We start from the raw sequence: 22,551 nt of genomic DNA, 5'->3' as shown, positions 1-22,551 counted from the left end.
GTATAAATAACAAAGTAATCTAATTATTGACACTACTTACTTTTTAACATATTTCAAAATTAAATCAAGTTTAATTATGGAAAAATTAAACATATCAGCAATTAGAAAGTAGAAATGCATGGACATAACTTCATAAACCAAGCAGGAGAGAATAAACCTATTTTGAATTGTATTTCAAGTTCTTGGTTGTTAGATGAGCTTAGGTCTGATTTTTTTGCAATTTCTTTATGCTCTTAGAGTTCTATATGTGCCAAAGGATAGGTTGTTTGTCTCAAGAACTAACTTTAAAGTAAAGGGTAATTACCAAAAATTGCAATAGCTCTTCTCAATAACTGATTACTATTACTGACAAATTCTTTTGTTGATCTTATGCATGTATATATGGAAGAAATGTACCATTTCTGTCATGAAAGTGACAGCTTGTGAAAATTTTTCCCTAGGTACCAAGACTTTGGTCGTACATGGGCAGAATGAATGCGATATCCCAACCCAGTTACCTGTACATGAAGACACACAATTTGAAGCTCTTTTGAAGGTGGAAATGACTTATTGACAAACGTGTATAATTTCCTCTTTATGTGGATGACTCATCTCAGTGAAAATCTATTTAGAATTCCTTGGTGTCTTTGCTACTTTTACACAAATCTCTAAATTCACTTGCTTTGGGAAGAAAGACTATAATGTTCTGTGCACATTGTTTTTCCTTACATATGACTTTTTGCTGATATTTAAATTTAAATTAGAATGTCACAACTCATACACACTCTTAGATACAAAAATAGCTCAGCAACAGCACATCCAGAAATCAAAATATGAACACATAACCACTTTGGTTTACACTAAGGTCATCAGATTAAATCCACTGCAATCAACATTTTCAAATGACCATTATGAGATTCTATTCAATATACAGGAAATACAAATACAGAAACATAAAAAGTACTAGTCTCAATGAGTTTATATCCTACTAAGAGGAAACATGTATACAAATAACTAATTACTGTAGATATATAGTCAGTATAGTCATAGATGTTTAACATAGACTCTCCAACAAAATAACTGTGACTCATAGACTGGGTTCAGATCTGGGGAATGATCCCAAAAGGGTCATTTTTCTGTCTTTGACTCATTCTCCCTACCTGGAGTTACTATAAGAAAAACTTAATTGGGGTATAAAATAGAATCCAAAAATGGCAAGGGATGGGTAATCCACTTGGCTAAAGGGAAAATAAAGCTTATGTATTTTACTTTGTTGGAGAATCATGAAACCACCTTCAGTCCTTCACTCAAACAATTAACTATATCTAAACATAATAATGAATACTAAAATGTGCTAGCATTCAACAGGAGACAGAATCCATTTAAAAAAAGAGAGAGAAAAGCAGTGAGCACTCAACAGTGTATAGAAAGATTGACACTCCTTTAGCTTCTATATTAAATCCCCTTACCATTCATGATAATGGTGAAAAAATGAATCCCCTAATTATAATCTCATATATTCATTATATTTAGTATACTATGTTTAGTAAGTCAGTTAACAAATATTTATTAATCACTTACTAAGTGACAGGCAATGCTCAGCTGAAATATTCCAGCCCTTATGGATCTTACATAGGAGAAACATGACAATACCAGGTACTTAGCACTTAGAGGGACTGGGAAAGCATCCCTCAAAAAGTATCATTTGAGCTATTTTAAAGGATGTCAGCTATAAGAGACTGAAGTAAGAGGTAGAACATTCTTAGCCTAAAGGACAAACAATACTAAAACATAGAAATGGGAAATAGCTCATATATTTTAGAAAGATTTCAAGCCACTGTACTAAGCTTTTCAAATTCTGGGCACTATGCTAAGTTCCGCACAGAAATAATGTACTCTAGTAAGAAATCACTGTCATAAAGCTCAGAATAAATTAAAAAAAAAAAAAAACAGCATTATCTGAAACTGCTACCAGATACATTTTAATACCCAGTGGAAAGAATTCATAAACCCTTTTTTGATACTTTAGCTAGAAATCACTCACATAAAGCTCAGAATACATTTTTAATCTACCTAAAATAATTTTAAAAAAATATTTGTAACTAAAAGAAATAAGCTTCAGTTTCCTGGGAAAATATCTATTTGAAATAGTTCATTGCTATTTCATACAGGATAAATAACATGTTACCATATATAATTATCCTCAGCATATGGCTTAATAGGTAAGAAAATGCCTAAAACTTTTTGTTGTTGTTCTAGGAGTGTCTAGAGTTTTTTAACATACCAGAAACTCAATCAACACACTACTTTCTCATGGATAAACGGTGGAACCTTATCCACTATAACAAGGTATGGATAATTATTATAAGGCTCCTATTTAAAGCTTCTCATATTTTTGTAACTCCTATTTACCTAAGGGTTAAAAAAAATGGGCCAAATATTAACTTGTGTAAGTTTTTATTTCCTGTGCAATTCTTAATTTACTTTCTTAAACCATTAAACTTAAATGGTTCCAACCAGTGGCTGGGAGGAAAGCCACAGGGAGATGACTAACATATGAATGAAGTGAATATCCTCTTTGGAGAGAATCACTTAGTGAATTACCCACCTCTTTGGGTATTTCTGCTTCTAACATATTTCCTTAGTGACCTGGAAAAGTTGACCCAGGTTATTTCATCTGAGTTGTTCTGGCTCATTTGGTACAAGAAAAATCCAAGAACCAGGAAGACAAAGAAATGTGCTTTTTGTTTGCCTGACCTTCAGTTTCCCTTTCTCCTTAATATAAAAAAAATATAACCTTTTGAAACTTTTTATTTTTTCCTTTTATATGCTCCCATTACAGACCTATGTGCGTGACATTTATCCTTTCCGGAGGTCTGTATCACCTCAGCTGAATCTTGTACACATGCATCCAGAAAAAGGCCAAGAGCTTATTCAAAAACAGGTACTATGGTATTCTTCTATATTTTAAATATAAAATTTGTTACCTATTTTGATTCTTTATAGGGAGTTACATTAAGCATTTATATGTGTGTGTGTATTAAGCATATATATATATATATATGTGTATGTTTGTACATATGGAGTTACATATAAAGCATACACATGCACATAAATATATACATATCCATATATTATAGCTTTAAGGTACTTTAAGGTTATTTTAATTTGAATTTCTCTACTACTGATTTAGATTATTTTTCAGATGGCTGGACCTTGAGTCAGAAAGATTCCCCTAAGTTCAAATCTGGATTCAGATACTTACTAGCTATGTGACTTTAGGCAAGTCACTTAAACCTGAGTTTCCTCATCTATCAAATGAACTGGAGAAAGAAATGGCAAAGCACTCCAGTATCTTTTCCAAGAAAAATCTAAATGGGGTCACAAAGGCAAACACAACTAAAAAAACAAACAAACAAACAAAAAAAGAAAAACAACTGAACATGAAAACTGTATGGTAATATCCTTTTACCATTTATCAATTGGAAAATGACCCTTATTCTTGTAAATTTGAATCAGTTCCTTATATATCTTGGAAAAGAAACTTTTATCAGAGAAACACACTGCAAATCATTTTTCCATTTAATTGTTTTCCTTTTAATCTTACTTGCAGCACTGGGTTTTTTTGGTGTGGAAATTTTTTAGTTTAATATAATTAAAATAATTCATTTTATCTTGTGTTAACTTTTTTAATCCTTGTTTTATCATGAACCCTTTTCCTATCTATAGATTCAAAATATAATTTCATTTCTCTAATTTATTTATGATTTGACCTTTTAAATATGTTTGGTATGTATATATATATATGTATGTATGTATATATATATCATATTGAAAAGCACTAAAAGTAGCCCAATAAGGTTGGCTTTCAGTGAGTTTTTTAAAATAGTCTCCTAACTGATCTGCAGTAGATCAACATAAATAAAAAAGAAAGAAAGAAAGACAGGATGGTGAGCTGGAAAAGTAGCAATGGATTTGGAATATGCAAATCTTAATTTTAGTCCCATTCTTGCCATTGACAAGCTGTGTGATCTGGTCAAAAATCATTTCTTTTCAGCTCTTGGAGTATATGTGCGGAGAAGAACATAGTAAACATAATTAATGCCAAATCAGACTTCAATTAGAAGCAAAATTTAATACTCTGGTAATATAAGCATTTTATATGTCTAACAATGAAACAAATTTATTTTAATAAAATTATTAAAATCAGATAATTAAGCATCAATACTATCTTGTTTTGATATCTGGAATATATCATTAAATTATAAAGCTCAAATTAAATCTCCTAGTTGTCATATTGATTTAGCATTACTAAGAGTTGTGTTCAAAATATTTTTAATTTTTTTAATCACTTTGGTCATCCTACGTATATAATTGACAAATTAGTTAAATCCAAGCCAGAGCATCAAATACAGGCCAGCTTTAAGGGCGGTTTCGGTGAGACTTGCATGAAATTGTCACTCTCAAATTATTGTTGACATTAATTTACATAATCTATTTCTGAACATGAAAAATAAAAGATCATCCATATATGTATGTGTATATTTAAATATGGTTTTGTATCTTGTATCTGTTCTTTAAAAACACAAAAAAATTTCCAAGATTCTTAATCAGTAACTCAAAAAAAAAATGTTTTTAGTGAAACTGTCATTCTAGTCCCTGTTTCCAATAGCAAAATGACAAGATCAAAAAGTCTTCACAATGAAAGCAAGATTTTAAATATTTTTTTACCAAAAAAAGGAAGAGGAAAAAAACAAAATAACTAGAAGACTAAACACTAAAGATAGGCTATTGTGGGGGGGAAGGAGAAGTTGGAGAGAGAAGAGGGAGAGGAGAAAGGGAAAAAAGAGGAAATCTCTCTTTATTTTTAAACCTAATCCAATGTGCCACTTTGATAAATTGTCATGTTTGTTTCATGTCCTGATTTCGTTGAACTGTATTTTTTCCTTCTTTTTTTGTATACTTTATTATAAAAGTTGCTTCTATGGGAAAGGGTGATAAACAGGATGTTCCAAAATTGTTAGGGCAATTTAAGCTTTAGTAGTTTAAATAGTTTTAATAATTCCATTCCCCTCAATTTATCTACTTTCTAAATTTGGATTGTAATAGCTTTTTTTCCCCAAAGCAAAAGTACATATAACTCTGAACAAGAAAAGCCAGTCTAATGCTATAGATCAACCTAGGTGAAAAAGAAAAAGAGGCAGGGTGGTGAGACAAAGAAGGACTAAAGGACTTAAAATCAAGGGGCCTGAAGTTTAGTTTAGTCCCAGCTAAAATTTCAATAACTTAAGACTTCACACAGACTTTGGGGACACTCTGTGTTAGAAAAAATACTAATAAAAAATTTTAATAACTCAAAATGGCAGTATGTCAAAATTCTACCATTTTTGATAACATGCTTTTAAAAAAATTTTCACTTTGTACCCATAAATCAATGAATTCTCAGTTTTTTCTGCTTGTTCCCCCAAAGTAAATTTCAAAAGATAAAGTTAAATCTGCAGCCCAGGTCCTAAAAATATGATGGATTGAGGAAGAGAAATAAAAGAGCCTCCGAATTATTTTCATTGTTGATATTGAGCATGGAAACTCCATTTATGGAAAAGAAGAGGAACTACAGAGGAGTGAGATTCACTTTTTATTCTCTCAAAGACAATTGTATGAAACCTATATCATAAAAGTACTGAAATTTCAAAGAAAAAGGAGCAATATTTTTGTCTGTTATTCATGTTTCAGGTAGAGGAAAAATTTTTTAATGGCACAACAAATTGCTTAGCCATTCCTCAGTTAATGGATTTCAACTTTGTTTCTAATTATTTTCTATCCAAAAAGTACAAAGGTTTTTACCCATTCAGTTGCTTCACAGAGAATTTTGTTAAAGCAAAGAGAACCCTAGTCCATGTTACATAAATTCATAATAAGAACCATACTTCTTCAAAGGCCACCAAAATCTCTAATTGATTATGTGATTTGTTTAGTGGCTATGAATTGTTACACTGATCTCTTGGATTGTTAGTGTAACAAAACAATGGTGGGGATAATAGGCAACAGCAGACAGAATGAGAAGAAAGGGCACTTTTAACCAATTCCCACTTGAAGTTCCTTATTTCACAACACAGAAACAAAGGAAACAGAAAAAAATGTTCCTTTCAAATGATAGAGACAAAAAGAAAGAGAGACTAGATAGATGGATAAATAGATAAGTGGATGATAGATCTATGAAGAGAATATTCAGTAAGTATATACTATGTGCTAAAAGCACTGGGTATAATATTAGCCAAAAATATAATAATTCTTCTACCCATAAGAAGCTACTACTAGGAGACAATATAAAAGGAAACTAGAACTCTATACTTTCACTATATGCCATACTCCATGGGAATTTGAAATATATAAGAAACCTTCTTTGCTAGACTGATAGAAGAAAGAAATGAATCAATACCATTACCTATAACTTCTCTGTATAGGAAGAAAAAAAATTGCTTCAAGATCTTGTTTTCACCAAGATCTTTTTTTAATTCTTTCTACTTTGGCTGTTGGCATTTCAGGGATTTTAACTCCAGTCCTCTCTCTGGATTTTCTGTTTTTATTTGAATAGGTATTTACCCGGAAGCTTGAGGAAGTAGGACGGGTTTTGTTTCTCATATCCCTCACCCAGAAAATCCCCATTGCCCACAAGCAATCCCATGTTTCAATGCTCCAGGAGGATCTTCTGCGCCTTCCTTCCTTCCCTCGAAGTGCTATTGATGCTGAGTTCTCACTCTTCAGTGATCCTCAAGGTACAGGGGAGTCCATTGTATCCTCCTTTTTTCCTGCCTCCCATCCTCTCTAATTGCTATCAGGGGACTTCTTTATCAAGGCTCTTGGGATACTCATTGTCTGTTCAGAATGCATGATGTATAAAGGTTACCTTGTAGAGGAGAAAAGTTGTGTGCCATAATAAAATGGCAGGTAGGCAATAGAGTGAATAGAGTGCTAAGCTTAGAATCAAAAGACTCATCTTCCTGAGTTCAAATCTGGCCTCAGATGTGTGACCCTGGGAAAGGCACTAAACTTTGTTTACTTCAGTTTCCTCATCTAAAAAATAAGCTAGAGAAAGAAATGGAAAACCATTCCAGAATCTTTGCCAAGAAAACACAGCTGAACAACAAGAAGCTCTTGCTTTTGATTCAAGTAAAACAAATTTGAATCTCTATTACTAATCAACTAGAAGTGCCTACAGCAAATCAATTCACTTCTCTCTGTGCCATCTGTAAAATGGAGAAAATATCATTTGTACTATATTCTTCATAGGTATGATAGAAGAAAATAGTTTGCAAATCTAGACATAATTTTTTGATCCAAACTTGTGATTTCATTGTTGTTCAAAATCCATGGTAAGAAAACTTTCTGTACTAAAAGAGACTGGCAACTGTTCTTTAATTTATAGTCTTAGAGAGTCAACTGAGTTCCTGATAGGTTAAAAGATTTGTCCAGTGGTGCATAAGCACTGTATGTCAGAGGTAAACTTTGAACTCGGGTCCTTCTAACTCCAAGTCCGGCTAGCTGTCTATCCACTATGCCATACCACCTCCAAAGAACCCCCCTTAAAAAGGTCAATTGTTATTGCCTTCTGAAGCTGACTCTGCTAATACATTATTCTGTCTCTACTGCCTTCAACAGCTGGAAAGGAGCTATTTGGTCTTGATACTCTTCAAAAGAGTCTATGGATTAAGCTTCTGGAAGAGATGTTTCTAGGAATGCCCAGTGAATTTCCTTGGGGAGATGAAATCATGCTTTTTCTCAATGTGTTTAATGGAGCCTTGATCTTACATCCTGAAGACAGTGCCTTGCTCAGGCAATATGCAGCTACTGTCATTAACACAGCTGTACACTTCAACCATCTTTTCTCTCTCAGTGGATACCAGTGGATCCTCCCTACCATGCTGCAGGTTAGTTTGAAGCTTCTCATCTTTCCCTTTTCAGTTCCAGGAGAGAAAAACATCTTTATTTGATATTCAAGCAAAAACTCTGTTCAAGGTTTCCAATTGCTTCACTTTGTTTTCTTGCAGTATTTTAAGACATCTTACAGAGTTTGTTACTTTTGTCTATGTGCCAGACATTTCAGGACTTGCCAAGATATAAAATGGGAAACAAATCCTACTCACAAAGTGCTAACATTGTGATGGAGAAGTGAGGGGGACATAAGAACCTATATAAATAGAACAGAATAACAACAAAGAGAAAAATACAAATAAATACAAAGTAGTTGAATACATAGTAGTATGAATGGGCAGGCACTAGTAGTTGGGTTTTTTTAATTTTCAGTAATATTTTATTTTCCAAATACATATAGTTTCCAACATTTGTTTTGTAAAAGACTTTGTGTTCCAAATTTTTCTCCCTTGTTTCCTTACTTCCCCCATCCCCAAAACAGCAAGTAATTTAATATAGATTAAATATGTACAACTCTTTTAAACATATTTCCATATGCAAAAAATCAGATCAAAAGGGAAAGGGCACTAGTAGTTATGGGATGAAGTAAAACTTTCTTGGTCTCATCTAATTGGATTTCCCCCATCCTTAGCTGTATTTTCCTTGATAGAACAGCTTACACTGTTTTTATTTCCCAATTTTAATAAAAAAAACATTATTAATCCAGGTAATTAGGTAGTATAGTGGAATAAGAAGTGTATAGATAGTACAAGTATTTATTATTCCCATTTTATAAATAAGGGAAAGGAAAGTGATAAACATTTATATAGCACCTACTAAGTAGCAGTGCAGATGGGTGGCACATTTTGTTAATCACCAGACCTAGAGTCAATAAGAACTCAAATCTGTCCTCAGATACTTACTAGCTGTATAACCCTGAGCAAGTCGATTGATCTTGTTTACTTCAGTTTCCTCATCTGTAAAATGAGCTGGTGAAAGAAATAATAAACCACTCCAGTATTTTTGCCAAGAAAACCCCAGATGGAGTCATGAAGAGTCATATATGACTGAGGAATAACATGTAGCAGGTACTGTGCTAAGTATGTTTAACAAATATTATCTCATTTGGTCTTCACAATAATCCTGCAAAGTAGATGCATTTTACAATTAAGGAAACCAAGGTGAACAGGGATTAAATGACTTGCCCACAGTCATACAATTAATAGGTGTCTTGGAACACTTATGAATTCATATCTTCCTGACTCTGGTCCAAGACTCCCTCCACTAACCCAGTTGCTGCCTCATAGGACTCAGAAAGATTAAATTGTCCTAAATTTCACTACTAGAAATTGGCAGAAGAGGGAAAAAATCTTGGGTTTTATGACATTAGATCCAGAGTTCTTTATACTATAAACAGTAATTTGTTACAAGCAATTATTTTTTTGTCCTTTTACTTTACTCAGGTGTATGCTGATTATGAAAGTAACCCACAGCTGCGTCAAGCCATTGAATTTGCATGTCATCAATTCTACATTCTTCATCGAAAGCCATTTGTGCTACAATTGTTTGCTAGTGTGGCACCTCTCCTAGAATTTCCTGTGAGTCGAGTTTCTCCCTTTCTTTGACCTATGGGACAACAGTAATAAAAGAATTCTTTTCTGTTTCATGCAGACAAATACGTGAGATCAGCATAGGCTGGCTTCTCTTGTTCCCCATTAGGGTCCAGAAAAGCTGTCTCTCTTGTTTTGTTTTTCACTTTGAAAATGAAAAAATAAGAAAAATGTGTTTCAAGGACCAAGGGTTCCAATCCAACTTAAATCATTAACTATTATGAAAAAGGAATTGGTCAAAAAGATGTTTCTGACTATCCACATTTCTAAAGAAACTTAACTGATAAGATAATCATCACAGTAAAGAGGTTGAAAGAGCTGAGGAGCTGTCTTTTCAAACACATGAACTCTTTGTCAAGCAGAAAACAACATTCAAGAGCATTACTGGTTTAGCATATGAGTTTATTTGCAAAATATCTCAATAGATAGTGACAAAAATCTATGTACAGTATCTCATAGAACCACAAAACATCAAAAAAGAAAAAAATAAGTCTTTAGGCATTTTAGAATGAAAATAAAATTAAACCATCCCAAGAGCATTTTGTAGTCAACATGAGAAGCAGGACAACAGATAAATTAGAGGTACAAAAGATCTGCTAATTATTAGCATATAATTATTATATATTATATATAATAATTAGCTATAATTAGCATTTATTTTCATAGTAATCTATCTTCTCAGAAATTATTGGAGAGCCACATTTTGAACTATATAAAGCAATGGTACTTTCAAATGGGAAAAAAGTAGCTGAATGTGATGAAAAATACATAGAAGAAATATGTTTTTGAGACATAATTTAAAAGGAATCTAGGATCAGTTTTAAAGACATACCAAAGAGAAGAACTTCTTAAAGAATGGAAAAGATAATTAAAAAAAAAAAAACTGCCTTCTCCTATTCCTAATAAAAAGGACAAAACCAAGAAAACATTTATAGTTACCTATTCATATTTTTGTAGTCTTATGAGAAACATTTACACATTCATTGAGGAATCTTTGGTAAAAATGTGAGATAAGTAATAATAGCTGATATTTATGTATTGTTTATTATATATCAGACATTGTGCTAAGTAATTTACAATTATTATCTCATCTAATCCTCACATTAACCCTACAGGGTAGATGCCATTATTTCCTTCATTTTTCAGACAAGTAAATAAGGCAATCTGATTAAATGATTGTTCAGAATCAAAAAGCCAGTATGTGAGTCCAGACATGAATTTAGATGTTCCTAACTTTAGGCTCAAGACTCTATCTACTGTCTGTGGGTATCACCTGTCTGTCCCATAGAATCATCCTTTATTTATTAATTTCTACCACAGATCACAAATCTACAGTTAGACAACTGGCAAAGGTGTCAAGTATATAAAGTTCCTCTATGTTTATTTTTTATGTTATAATCAATAGGTAAGATTGTATTTTCAAAAACTCTCTCCAAACCAGAGAGCTACCATGAACATTATAAAGTTATAAAAGACCAAAGAGGAAACTTAATTCAAGAATCCTCTGATTATTGACATCAAGTGAGACATAAAACAAGATCTTCACTCACTGAAGATCTCATGGAGATTATCTTACATTAAGTTAGAATAAAGGGATTCTCTTTTAATAATTAGATTCTCCTAATGATTTTATTTCACAGATCACATTGCAGAGGCTTCATTAAATTCCCAAATACTCCATAATTCCTTAATTCAATCCACCACAGTGCAAAAGAGATTAGTCTACAAAGTAGATTAGTCTACAAAGTAGATTTAAAAATGCATATTGCTCAGATTTCCCAAATTTAGATGAACAGGTAGACTGATAAGTTTGTCACTATATACACACCTACATACATATATGTACATATATGTACATATATATATTTCATTATATCTTAGGAACAGCTAGGTGGCACAGTGGTTAGAGTGCCTGGCTAAAAAAACCTGAGTTCAAATTTGACCTCAGATGCATACTAAGTAGACCCTGGCTAAATCACTTAACCCTATTTGCCACAGTTTTCTCATCTGTAAAATGAATCAGAAAAAGAAATGGCAAATCACTCCAGTATCTTTGCCAAGAAGACACTAAAAACGGAATCATGAAGAGTCACATACAGCTGAAATGACTGAATAATAATAGTTTAGGTGCTACAGATGTCCACAAGCATGCCTAGCATTTAGGGGGAAAATCAGACTAGGTCATTTGGGAAACAACATACTACTTTCAGTATTTGCCTCCCAAAAAGACCATTTCAGCATCAATATTTTCTTCATGGTTTTAAATGGCAGTGGAACGTAAAACACCAGAAACTTGAAGAAATCAAAATTATAGATGACATATAGATGATTCAGATAATGTTGTAGGCCTTAGTAAATTAAAACATTCTTTACCAAAATTGTTGTATACCAAAAAGTCAATAAAATACATTATCTAGGACATATATAACTGGAAAAAGAAACAGGTCATTTTAATGTAGTGAGCATAAAAGAAGGTATATGAGTAGCTTGAGTGCCATACTAGAAACACACAACTTTAAAAGAATCAGACCAAAGCCTCTAGTATGCTGCATGGATCATATATGTGCAGTTTATTGCAAGCCATGACCAAGAATTACACAGAATAAGAAGGGGTAGAGGGAAGGCAATTTACATTAAATTGCAGCTGCATCAAAGTATTAAGGAACAGTGAGTAGATGTATTTTTATGTAGCCTTCAAATTGCAAATCAGAATTCAAAATGCAGATCATTCAGGCATTCTTGAACATAAAAGACATTACTGAAAATTTCAGATTATTCAAGAGTAGCAAATATAATTTTTTCTCTCTGAATTAAGTTTCAATTTTTTACAATTATAGAAAGCCCTTTTTTCTCTTATGCTCTTCACACTATTCATTTCCTAGAGATAATGCCCTATCTCTGAGAGGATGAGAAGCAAGATCCAATCATTGTCCCTTGACACTTTGATGCAGTTACAGTTTCATGTAGATTGACATCCCCTCATGCCTTCTTGTTCTGTGCAGTTCTTGGTCATGGCTTGCAATAATCTGCTCATACAAGATTCATGCAACATACTGGAGACCCTGTTCTGATTCTTTTAATTCTGATTCCGGTATGGCACTCAGGCTTCCCACATGTCTTCTTTCAAATGAATGGGCATATTGAAAATGCCCATTTCTTTTTCCAATTATATATGTCCTAGATGCCTTTTATTGACTTTTTTTTATGCATGTCATTGTTGGTTAATAATGCTTCGATTGACTTAGAACCATAAAGTTAGTGCCCTCTGAGTTACATGTAATTTTGATTCGTTCCACAATTCACAGCTAGTATTAAGAAAATATTGGTGTTGAACTGGTCTTTTTGGACAGCAAAGCAGTGATTAGTAGCAATCACTAAAAGTACTGTACTATTTCCCAAAAGGACCTAGAATTTTTTTTAAGAGAAATACATAAAAGGAGAGATGGTAGTTCCCAAGCCATCTTGCTGTTTCATTTCATTTATAAATAGGTAAGCAAATATGTGGCTTAATTTTTTTTTATCTGACATTTGAATCTTGATTAAACTATGCAAACAGAGATTTCAATATGAAGGCAGAAATCCATGTTTAAAAAAAAACTGTTATTTACACAGGATGCAGCCAATAACGGGCCCAGTAAAGGTGTGTCAGCACAATGCCTATTTGACTTGCTGCAGTCGCTGGAGGGAGAAACCACAGATATATTGGACATCTTGGAGTTGGTGAAAGCAGAAAAGCCTCTGAAATCATTAGGTAAAAAGCAAATCTCTTTGAAATTTTTTTCCCTACAGCACTGAGTTTTTTTAAATTTAGATTTGGGCATCAAGACTGCAGGAGACATATAAGCCAATAATATGAAATGACTGGGGACATTCCACCTCTCCTGTATTCTCTTAAATGTCATGAAATACCACCTGTGCCACGAAAAATGCTTTCTAAACTATGCAGTGTGGATTACTAGGTAGAATTGCAGCCAATCAAAAACAAAGATCACATTGGACAAAATATGGTTTCTTTGTCTTTTGAACTATCTTCAAAGTTTGTTCTAAGGGAATATTCCCATAAAATATATCTTTGTCATTGTCACAAAGTATAGTTCCATCTAGTATAGAGGAGCTTCTAAACTTCGATTCATGAATTTGATTTTAAAATATTTTTGTGACCATATTCAACATAATTGGTTTCCTATGTAATCAAATGTATTCTCTGCTCTTAAAAAATACTTATCTGTGAGGGGATACATAGTTTCCCAAACTACCAAAGGGATCCATGACACAAAAAAAAGAGTTAAGAACTCCTGATTCAAGAACATTGTTCACAATAACAGCAATATTATATGATATTCACCTGTGAATGACTTAACTGTTTTCAAAAATACAATGATCCAAGATAATCCCAGAGAACTCGTGATGGAAAATGCTATCCAAATCCAGTTACTTGAATGCAGATCAATTTTACTATTTTCACTCTATTTTTTCAGTGCTTTTTTCTTTTGGTTTGTTTCTTCTTTCACACATGATTAATATGAAAATGTGTTTTATATGATTCCACATATGTATTTTATATATATGGAATCCATATCAAATTGCTTACTATCTTAGGGAGGATAGAAGTGAGAAACAGTGGGAGAAAATTTGGAACTCAAATTTTTTTTTAATTGAATGTTAAAAATTGTCTTTGTATGTAGTTAAAAGTTGTCTTTATATATTAAAAATGTTATTTTTTTTAAAAAGTCCTGGTTCAAAGGAAGAAAATTATTTACATTATTAAAAAAACAAATCATCTTCTCTTCTTATCCTTAGTTAGAGAGGTAAGTCAGAGTAGTAAATAAATTGCTGATCTTGGAGTAAAGAAAACCTGGAATCAAGACTTCCCGACAACATGATTTTTATGTGACATTAAGAAAGTCATTTAATTTCCCAATGTGGTAGGCACCTCTCTAAGAATATAAGTTACAAATAAATTGCCAATCTGCATTGGTTCAGGGAATTTCCACACTGGGAATTTCCTACACTGTTGAAATAATAAGTACAGAGCCTGCCAGACTTTAGACTTGCAGAATGCACAATGGTATCATCAATCTTCCATTTCTAATCTAGGGAGAAACAATAATTAAAAAATAAAAGAGCACCTAATCTAGCATATTATTAAATTGGTAGGGTGAAGAAATGAAGGAATTTTTTTTTAAAGACTAAGACTTAAAAGAGATGTAACATTCAAACACAACTATTGAGATAAATCTTATGTTAGAAAACAAACTCTTCTTTATCACCAAAAGACTTCATTAAATCGGGTTCCTTCAACTTTTGCCCCTTCAGATTTTTGCTATGGGAATGAGGATCTGACTTTCTCTATTAGTGAAGCCATCAAACTCTGTGTCACTGTGGTAGCTTATGCTCCAGAATCATTCCGAAGGTAACAACTGTTCATTGTTATTTCATTGTTCATTCTGTGTTTTGTGCCTGGTCCTAAGGTCACCTGAGGAAGTAGAGGGAAGAGAAATGATACAGGAGGCATGATCCTTAGCAAATGGAGTAAAGTCAAGGTTATAACTGAAAACAACAGAAATAATCATTTTGGATTATACATATATGCATTTATATATATATATATAATGGAACTCTTACATTTAGATTTTACTGACTTAAAATCTTGTGCACTATATACTAAGGAAATTATATATATATATATATATATATATATATATATATATATATAATTTTTTTAATCTAATGTCAATTAGGTGAATTATCAAAGACTCTAGTAATCATTCATTTGAAAGCCCCTAATTTGAAATTTGGAATAATTAAAATGAAGTGATTTTATATAGTGCAAATAATAAAAATAAGATTTCATGGGAGATAATTTTAACATATACAAGAGAAACAACTATTTTCAGAAAACATACATATTAGCATATAGAAACATCCATTCTCATACAAATAATTGACATGCTAATAAAAAAGCAATACTGACTATTCACTTTAAAAGATCTCTAAGAGCAAAGTAATCATTTGAATGAATGGACTATGGCAACCCAATTTGAGTTACTACATGTACTTCAGAAAAATGGGGCTATATTATACTTTTTATAGATTATGAAGGACACCTTAATCGGAAATTATTTTTGTTCCAAGTCTAAAAAGTTGAACATTTATTTAGGAAAGTATTTGTATTTGAATATCATCTTTCTGAGCTTCCTTTTACACACTTTCCAACTCTATGGCCTATTACTCTCCATGTTTTTACCTCTGCCTCTTTTCCTTCTCCTCATCACTTCAACACCTTTTTCATTTCATTTGCTTCTCTACCCAGCCTTCCCACATGCCATGAAGCATCGCCCTTAATGCTATACTCATTAACAATCCCCATCAAATGAACAACTTCTACTCCTACATACCAAAAATATGATTTAGACCTAATAACTTGGATAATATTTTGTGTTTTTTCTTGGTCTCATAGCATCAAAACTACATTATAAGTCATTAATTTTTTTGTGAAATCAGAATAGCCAGTTTTAGTCATAAGCAGTCTCAATAAAATAATGCGGAATTGGTTCAAAGATATTTGTTTATGTAAATGCATAGAATCATAGCTTAAAAGATGGTATATATTGTAAGAAGCAGTGGAAAGAATATTGATTCTAGAGTCAGGGGCATGATTCCAAATCGTGATCAAAGTAATGCTTTTTAGCTATGTGACCTTAAACAAGTCACAATCTACCTAGACCTCAATTTCCATATCTGTAAAATCTATGAGCTTGGATTAAACATCCTTTGAGTTTTCTTCCAACTCTAGATCTATGATCCTAAGAAAGAATTACTAGGGATCCTTAGGCTACATAATTCTTGTATATTCTATTTTCCCATGACTAACTAAAACAGGTGTATGAAAATAGGATGTAAACTATAATTTATTTTTGTTTTGATGAAGTCTTCAGATGCTGATGGTCTTAGAAGCCTTAGTTCCATGTTACCTACAAAAATTAAAAAGGCAGACATCCCAAGTGGAAACAGTACCTGCTGCCCGAGAAGAGATTGCAGCCACAGCTGCTCTGGCGACATCCCTGCAGGCCCTCTTATACAGTGTGGAAGTTCTCACCAGGTAATCCCATCGACAGAAACATCCAAGCCTCAAATCATGTTAACAGGAGGTTAAAAAAAAAACTGCCATGAGTCAACTAGGCAGTGCAATGAATAAAGAGCTGGTGTGGAATTAGGAAAATCTGAGTTCAAATCCAGCTTCAGACACTTCCTAATTATGTGATCCTGAGCAAGCCATTGTCTGTTTCCTCTTATTAAAATCAAATGGACAAGAAAATAGCAAACCACTCCAGTATCTTGGCCAAGAAAACCCCATAGAAGTGTTCGTGGGGTAACGAACAGTCAGACATGATTGGAAAACAACAACACAAATGCCCAGGACTCAAAAACAAAACACAAACCAGGATTCATTTCCAAACATCCAAATTATTGAAAACTTGGGCTTTAATGGTTCATGGTTATATTTTTTTCCTTCAACTATTTAAATGAATTAAAATTTACTCAAGTGTCTTGATGGCTTGGAGATATTCCTAGATTTTCAGAGGTTATGCTAGCAAAATGGCAATTTATATGTATGCATAAAAAGGGAAATGAACATGACATAAATAGATTTTAAAAGCTGTGTGCATCCATGCATGCACAACACACACACACACACAAACACATGTGCACACAAGATCATTTTCTTTTCCTATTAATGTATCCTTTTTATCCTTAAGGTATCAATTCAGAGGAAAATCTTATCTAGGTTTTTAAGTAAATAATAGATATGAAATAACTAATTGGGCACCATTACCTAATGCCTAAAAATGCCTAGATTTGTTGATTTGTTACCATTTTAGAGATTCATGTGGTCCCAATTCTTTTCAATATGTCCTAAAAGAAGAGAAATAATTAACCATATGGTTTCTGATGGTTCTACCCTGACTTATTATTCTATAATCATTTGTTAAGACAATTAGAAGAGCTGAGTATGGAATGGATGACTAGAATATCCTACACATATTTTCTATTTCTGGTCTAGAGTCACTAAATTTGGAGTTTCTGTAGATTTTAATTTTTAGTTCTAAAACCTCTTAGATAAACATTTCAGGGTCATTTATAAAAATTTCACTAATTGTTTTAAAAATTCACTATTGATGGGGCAGCTAGTTGATGTAGTGGATAGAGCACCAGCCTTGAAGTCAAGAGGACCTGAGTTTAAATCTCGCTTTAATTGCTTTACACTTCCTGACTATGAAACTCTGGGCAAGTCACTCAACCCCAATTGCCTCGGCAAAAAAAAAAAAAAAATTTCACTATTGTTTTAATAATCATTGAACCTAAACAACATCCTTGTAAAAATTACAGAGTTCTCATAAGATATAGATTATCATCTTGCCAATGTGGAAATCAAGGCTAACAATAATTCACATTTATGTAGTGCATTAAAGTTTTCAAAATGTTTTTATTCTAAACTGTGAAGTAGTATAGTAAATATTTTTTCTATTCTATAGATAAGGAAACTGAGACTCTAGAAGTTTATATGACACTTATGTTTGGTCTGATAAGTGAATGAGTCCTCATATAGGTCATCTGAGAGTGCTATAATTGGAGTTAGAGAACCCAGGTTCAAATCCCATTTTGGCTACTTACATTCATGTACCTGTGAATAAGTCACTTAACTTCTCTGAGACTCAGTTTCCTCATCTGTCAAAAAGGAGATGGGAAAGGAGACTGGCTTTAAATGACTGCTAAGCTTTCTTCTAGTTCAAGTCCATGATCTTATAGGTTCATCTCAAGTCTAGAACACTCTCCACCATAGCCACGTTGCTTCTTGGATGTAGATATCACTCATAGCTTGTGGCTTAATCCTTTTGTAGACCTATGACAGCCCCTCAGATGAGCAGATGTGATCAAGGCCATAAAGGGACCACTACGGCTAACCACACTATGTCATCAGGAGTGAACACAAGGTAATTTTCAGTAATTTTTTCTTCTACTTTGTTTCTACCAACCTTGCTCATCGTCACACACTAATTGGTTCATTCTAAATTATAGATTGCTGCTCATTGAAGGAGAGTTCTTGGCACATAATAGCTATATAATCAATACTTATTAAATCCACAGGATTTTCATAAATGCACATGAATGAAATGAGCTAGATGGTTAATGTATCTCTTTTCTAGATGCATTTTTCTTGCCTCTCATAGGGAGAGATTAAGAAACAGGAAGGTGATACCCAATTCTACCCACTGCTAAGTATAATTAATTCCTTAATATTGGTGGGCAGATTAACCACATTGTACTTCATCCAAATAATGATTTAACTTCTTAAAGCTTGCTTTCAAGTTTATTGGCCAACTTGCATTTTATTTAAATATTTTGTTGATACCTCAGACAGTCATACCACTGACCTATCTATTGGTGTTTTGGTATATTTTTCCCCCGATATCTTTTTTGATCTTTTAAAATGCTTTGAGTTTCAGATAATCTGATTGATGTGAGAAGTCCTCTCTTTTTGGATCTAATCAAGTGATATATTTGGGGAAGAAAGTGGTCCCCAGGAGAACAAATCAGGGGAAATAGAATAGGACCAGTGGAAGAGTATGTTCCCCAGGATGTCAATAATCTGGAGGAAAACCCTTACCAACTAAAGCAAGTTATAGTCTGTCCATTTCCTCTCCTTTAAAAAAAATGGCAATTATTTAGAAAGGTCTACCTTTTTCCAGCATGAAGAAAATGGCAAGGGAATGAAAATAAAGGAAATGCAAATTCTCTAGATCTCTCATAAGTCATATTTTCATCATCAGAGGTTTTTAAATGGAGAACTGGAAAGACTTCATTGGCCATATCTATTCTAACCTCCTAAATAGAGTACTAGACTTGAAATCAGGAAAACTTGGTTCCAAGTTCTGATTCAGATATTAAATGCCTTGAGGAAGTCACTAATTTGAGTATTAGACTTGGTGACCTTAGGATCCCTTTCTGCTTGAAATCCTATGATCTCTCATTTTATAAATAAGGAAACTGAAGACCAAAAACTAAATGTCTTTCCTAAGGTCACCCTTGGCACAAATATCAATGGAATGATTTGGACCCAGGTTCCCTACCTTCAATGTCAATGATCTCTCAAGACATTGTTCCAAGCTGCCTCCGTGTATGACTACATTATTCTGTATGACAAAATTATTATGCACAGTTAATTTTCTAAATATCATATACTTGAGGCAGCTAGGTGGCACAGCAGATAGAGCCCCGAAGTCAAGAGAACCTGAGTTCAAATATGATCTCAGACACTTAACACTTCCGGGCTGTCTGACTTTGGGCAAGTCACTTAACCCCAATTGCCTCAGGAAAAAAAAAAGGCAAATACACATCATATGCTCCTATATCCAAATATAACTATAAAAACACAACTATAAAACATAAATGACTTTTAAATTAAGTGATGTTTTAGATTATTCAAAACTGATCTATTCATTAATATGAATGATTAAAAGTTAACTATAATTTAAATAATATTTTCAGGAGATATTTTCAGAAATTCTGAATAAACAAAATTTTGAGGGGTTTATTAAGGGAGAAAGATTTCATCAGATATCTCTTATCAGCTGGTGAATAAAATGTCTCTAAAGCAATTTTCTTTCCCTAGTCCACTGAAAAATAGAAGATTTTGTAATAAATGTTTGTCTTATATGCATTTTATTTGCAAAACATCTCAAATGCCCTTCCCTCTGGCTAAAGTTTCCTATACCTAGTTATTTTCAGAATGTGCAGATCTAATAAAATAGACAGATATTGTTGTAGTTATCATCTATAGTCCCCAAATGAGGTAGTTTTAACCTTACTTAGGTTTACTACATGTGTCATTATGTGTCTTGAAAGAGGTGTGTTCACTGATGAAATTCTAAGCTGCTGCATGTTGTTCCAATAATGATTCAGGCTACATTTTTCACTTGGCAGGTACCAGGAGCAAGGAGCAAAGCTACACTTTATCAGGTACAGTAAGACTTGTGTCCTATCTCACCTCTCTCTGCCATCACAGGATGAACTCAGAACTATATTGCAGGACAACGGATAATTGAGGCAAGGTAACACCTTTTCTGGTTAAGCCCATGGAAGGTGTCTAAGCAAGGAAGACTAACAGAACTTCTTGGGTTGGAGTGACCCTCATCCCCTAAGCTTTCTCACTTATTTTGCTCTTGCAGAAAAGTTATCGCTTTACAATTATTCTCTCGGATGTGGGAGTTCAGCAGGAGGGGTTCTTGCAGCTGCCTGACCCACAAAGTTCATCCCACTCTGCCAACCTTTTTTAAAATTCTTATTATTCCCCAGGGAAAACCTACACTTGTTGGAGGAAGGTCAGGGTCTTCCCCGAGAGGAGCTGGATGAACGAATTGCTAGAGAGGAGTTCCGGAGACCTAGAGAATCCCTACTAAATATTTGCACTGAGTTCTATAAACACTGTGGACCAAGATTAAAGATCTTACAGAACTTGGCAGGCGAGCCTCGGGTCACTGCCTTGGAGCTGCTAGATGTTAAATCTCATATGAGGTACTATCCTTACTGTCAAGTAAGCTGTGGGTCTAGGGGTTGGGTATGTGAAATTTCAGAGTGAAGTAAAAATATGATTTATTGTCTTTCATGAGAAGATTTGATGGGAAAATCTTATTGTTTGAGACACTGGTTCTCTTGCTAAACTTTTTATGAAATTATGCTTTATCCCAGCAATATGGGAAGATTCTTGCATTGGGAAAACAACATATGAGCTGGGGACAGACAGACAATCAAGACCCATATTTTTTATCAATGAATATGGAAAAGGAAAGTGCAAAAACCGATAATTTTTTTTAGATTTCACAATCACATCATAGTCAGTGCCCTGAAGGATATGAAAGTGAGATGTTCAAAAGGAAATATGAATTATTTTTAAGGTATTTTAAGAATTACAAAAATGTAATCCTTACTATCCACTATGAGCTTTTTGAAAAGTAGATCAGGCAAATACCAAAGCAATGATAATCAAATATATTTATATATATATGTGTGTGTGTGTATATATATATTTAAAATTTAAAAATATATATAAAGTTTATATATATATATATATATATATATTTGATTATCATTGCTTTGGTATTTGCCTAATCTACTTTTACTTATATACATATATATATAAAATCAAAATTTTATTGTTTATAAAAATCATCAAAACTATATTAATGACCAAACTTTAATTCTCAATGTCTTCTGAAAATATGGAATATAACAATTACTACATAGGTTTTAGTGGCTCCAGACTAATTCATTACGGCACATTAAAGAATGTGAAAATTCTTTAATTCACATGGCACATGTGAAAATAGTTTGAAAAAATAAACTTGTTAATTCAAAAAAAATTATTCATCACTACATTTATAAATGTACTTTACAGTAGATCTAATTGTTTTGAATCTCTTTCATTGATATTCTAGAATTGTGAATGTCACAAAGACAGAAGTGCAGAGTGACTGGAGCAAAAGAAGAGAGATTATGAGGCTTAAAATAAGAATTCATGAGTATTGAAATTTAGATTTCCTATATAAATACATGTAATTGTTCCAGTTCCATCTATAATATCGAAATGAGTCATATTTAATATTAAACAGCCAAGCAAGGATTCTTATATTGAGATCCTATAATTCGTTAAAACTAAGCTTATCACGATTCAGCTTTGGTAGGCTAGAGAAGGAGACTTTTGTGACATCAGTATCTCTAAATAACCATTTTGTGGCAATCTAAAGTAGAAGAAAGTTATAAAGAACTGGGGGAAGGACAAGAGAAATCATATGAGAGCACAATGAAATATAACTCTTAGGAATAGTGTAAGATGATTTAGCTGAACGATAATATTATATCAGAAGTGGATGTGGGTTATATGGCGGCTTAATTTGAGCCAGCTTTTTAAGGAATTTGCTGTTACTTTAAAAAAAATGCTTAGTGGATCGATGGTAGCCTAAACGGAGTGAAAATATATGATGTGAATCTA

At 33.0% G+C, this 22,551-nt stretch overlaps 1 protein-coding gene across 12 annotated transcripts in view; it reads left to right on the top strand.

Moving 5' to 3' along the window:
* UNC80 (unc-80 homolog, NALCN channel complex subunit) overlaps positions 1–22,551 on the top strand; it is a 218,240-nt gene that overhangs the window by 158,851 nt on the left and 36,838 nt on the right. For 11 of the 12 annotated variants that reach the window (XM_031958127.1, XM_031958131.1, XM_031958126.1 and 8 more), the window contains 12 exons: positions 441–535; positions 2,239–2,328; positions 2,822–2,923; positions 6,575–6,755; positions 7,639–7,907; positions 9,354–9,488; positions 13,113–13,251; positions 14,817–14,913; positions 16,432–16,602; positions 18,404–18,496; positions 20,487–20,522; positions 20,859–21,077. In XM_031958127.1, coding sequence (XP_031813987.1) covers positions 441–535; positions 2,239–2,328; positions 2,822–2,923; positions 6,575–6,755; positions 7,639–7,907; positions 9,354–9,488; positions 13,113–13,251; positions 14,817–14,913; positions 16,432–16,602; positions 18,404–18,496; positions 20,487–20,522; positions 20,859–21,077 — 1,627 coding nt within the window. The remainder of the gene's footprint in view (positions 1–440; positions 536–2,238; positions 2,329–2,821; positions 2,924–6,574; positions 6,756–7,638; positions 7,908–9,353; positions 9,489–13,112; positions 13,252–14,816; positions 14,914–16,431; positions 16,603–18,403; positions 18,497–20,486; positions 20,523–20,858; positions 21,078–22,551) is intronic. The other variant, XM_031958129.1, reaches the window with a different exon arrangement.

The sequence above is a fragment of the Sarcophilus harrisii genome, chromosome 3 (assembly GCF_902635505.1).
Source record: "Sarcophilus harrisii chromosome 3, mSarHar1.11, whole genome shotgun sequence".
Lineage (NCBI taxonomy): Eukaryota > Metazoa > Chordata > Mammalia > Dasyuromorphia > Dasyuridae > Sarcophilus > Sarcophilus harrisii.
The sequence above is the reverse complement of the archived record's forward strand: the minus strand, read 5'-3'. Positions and strand labels throughout refer to the sequence as shown.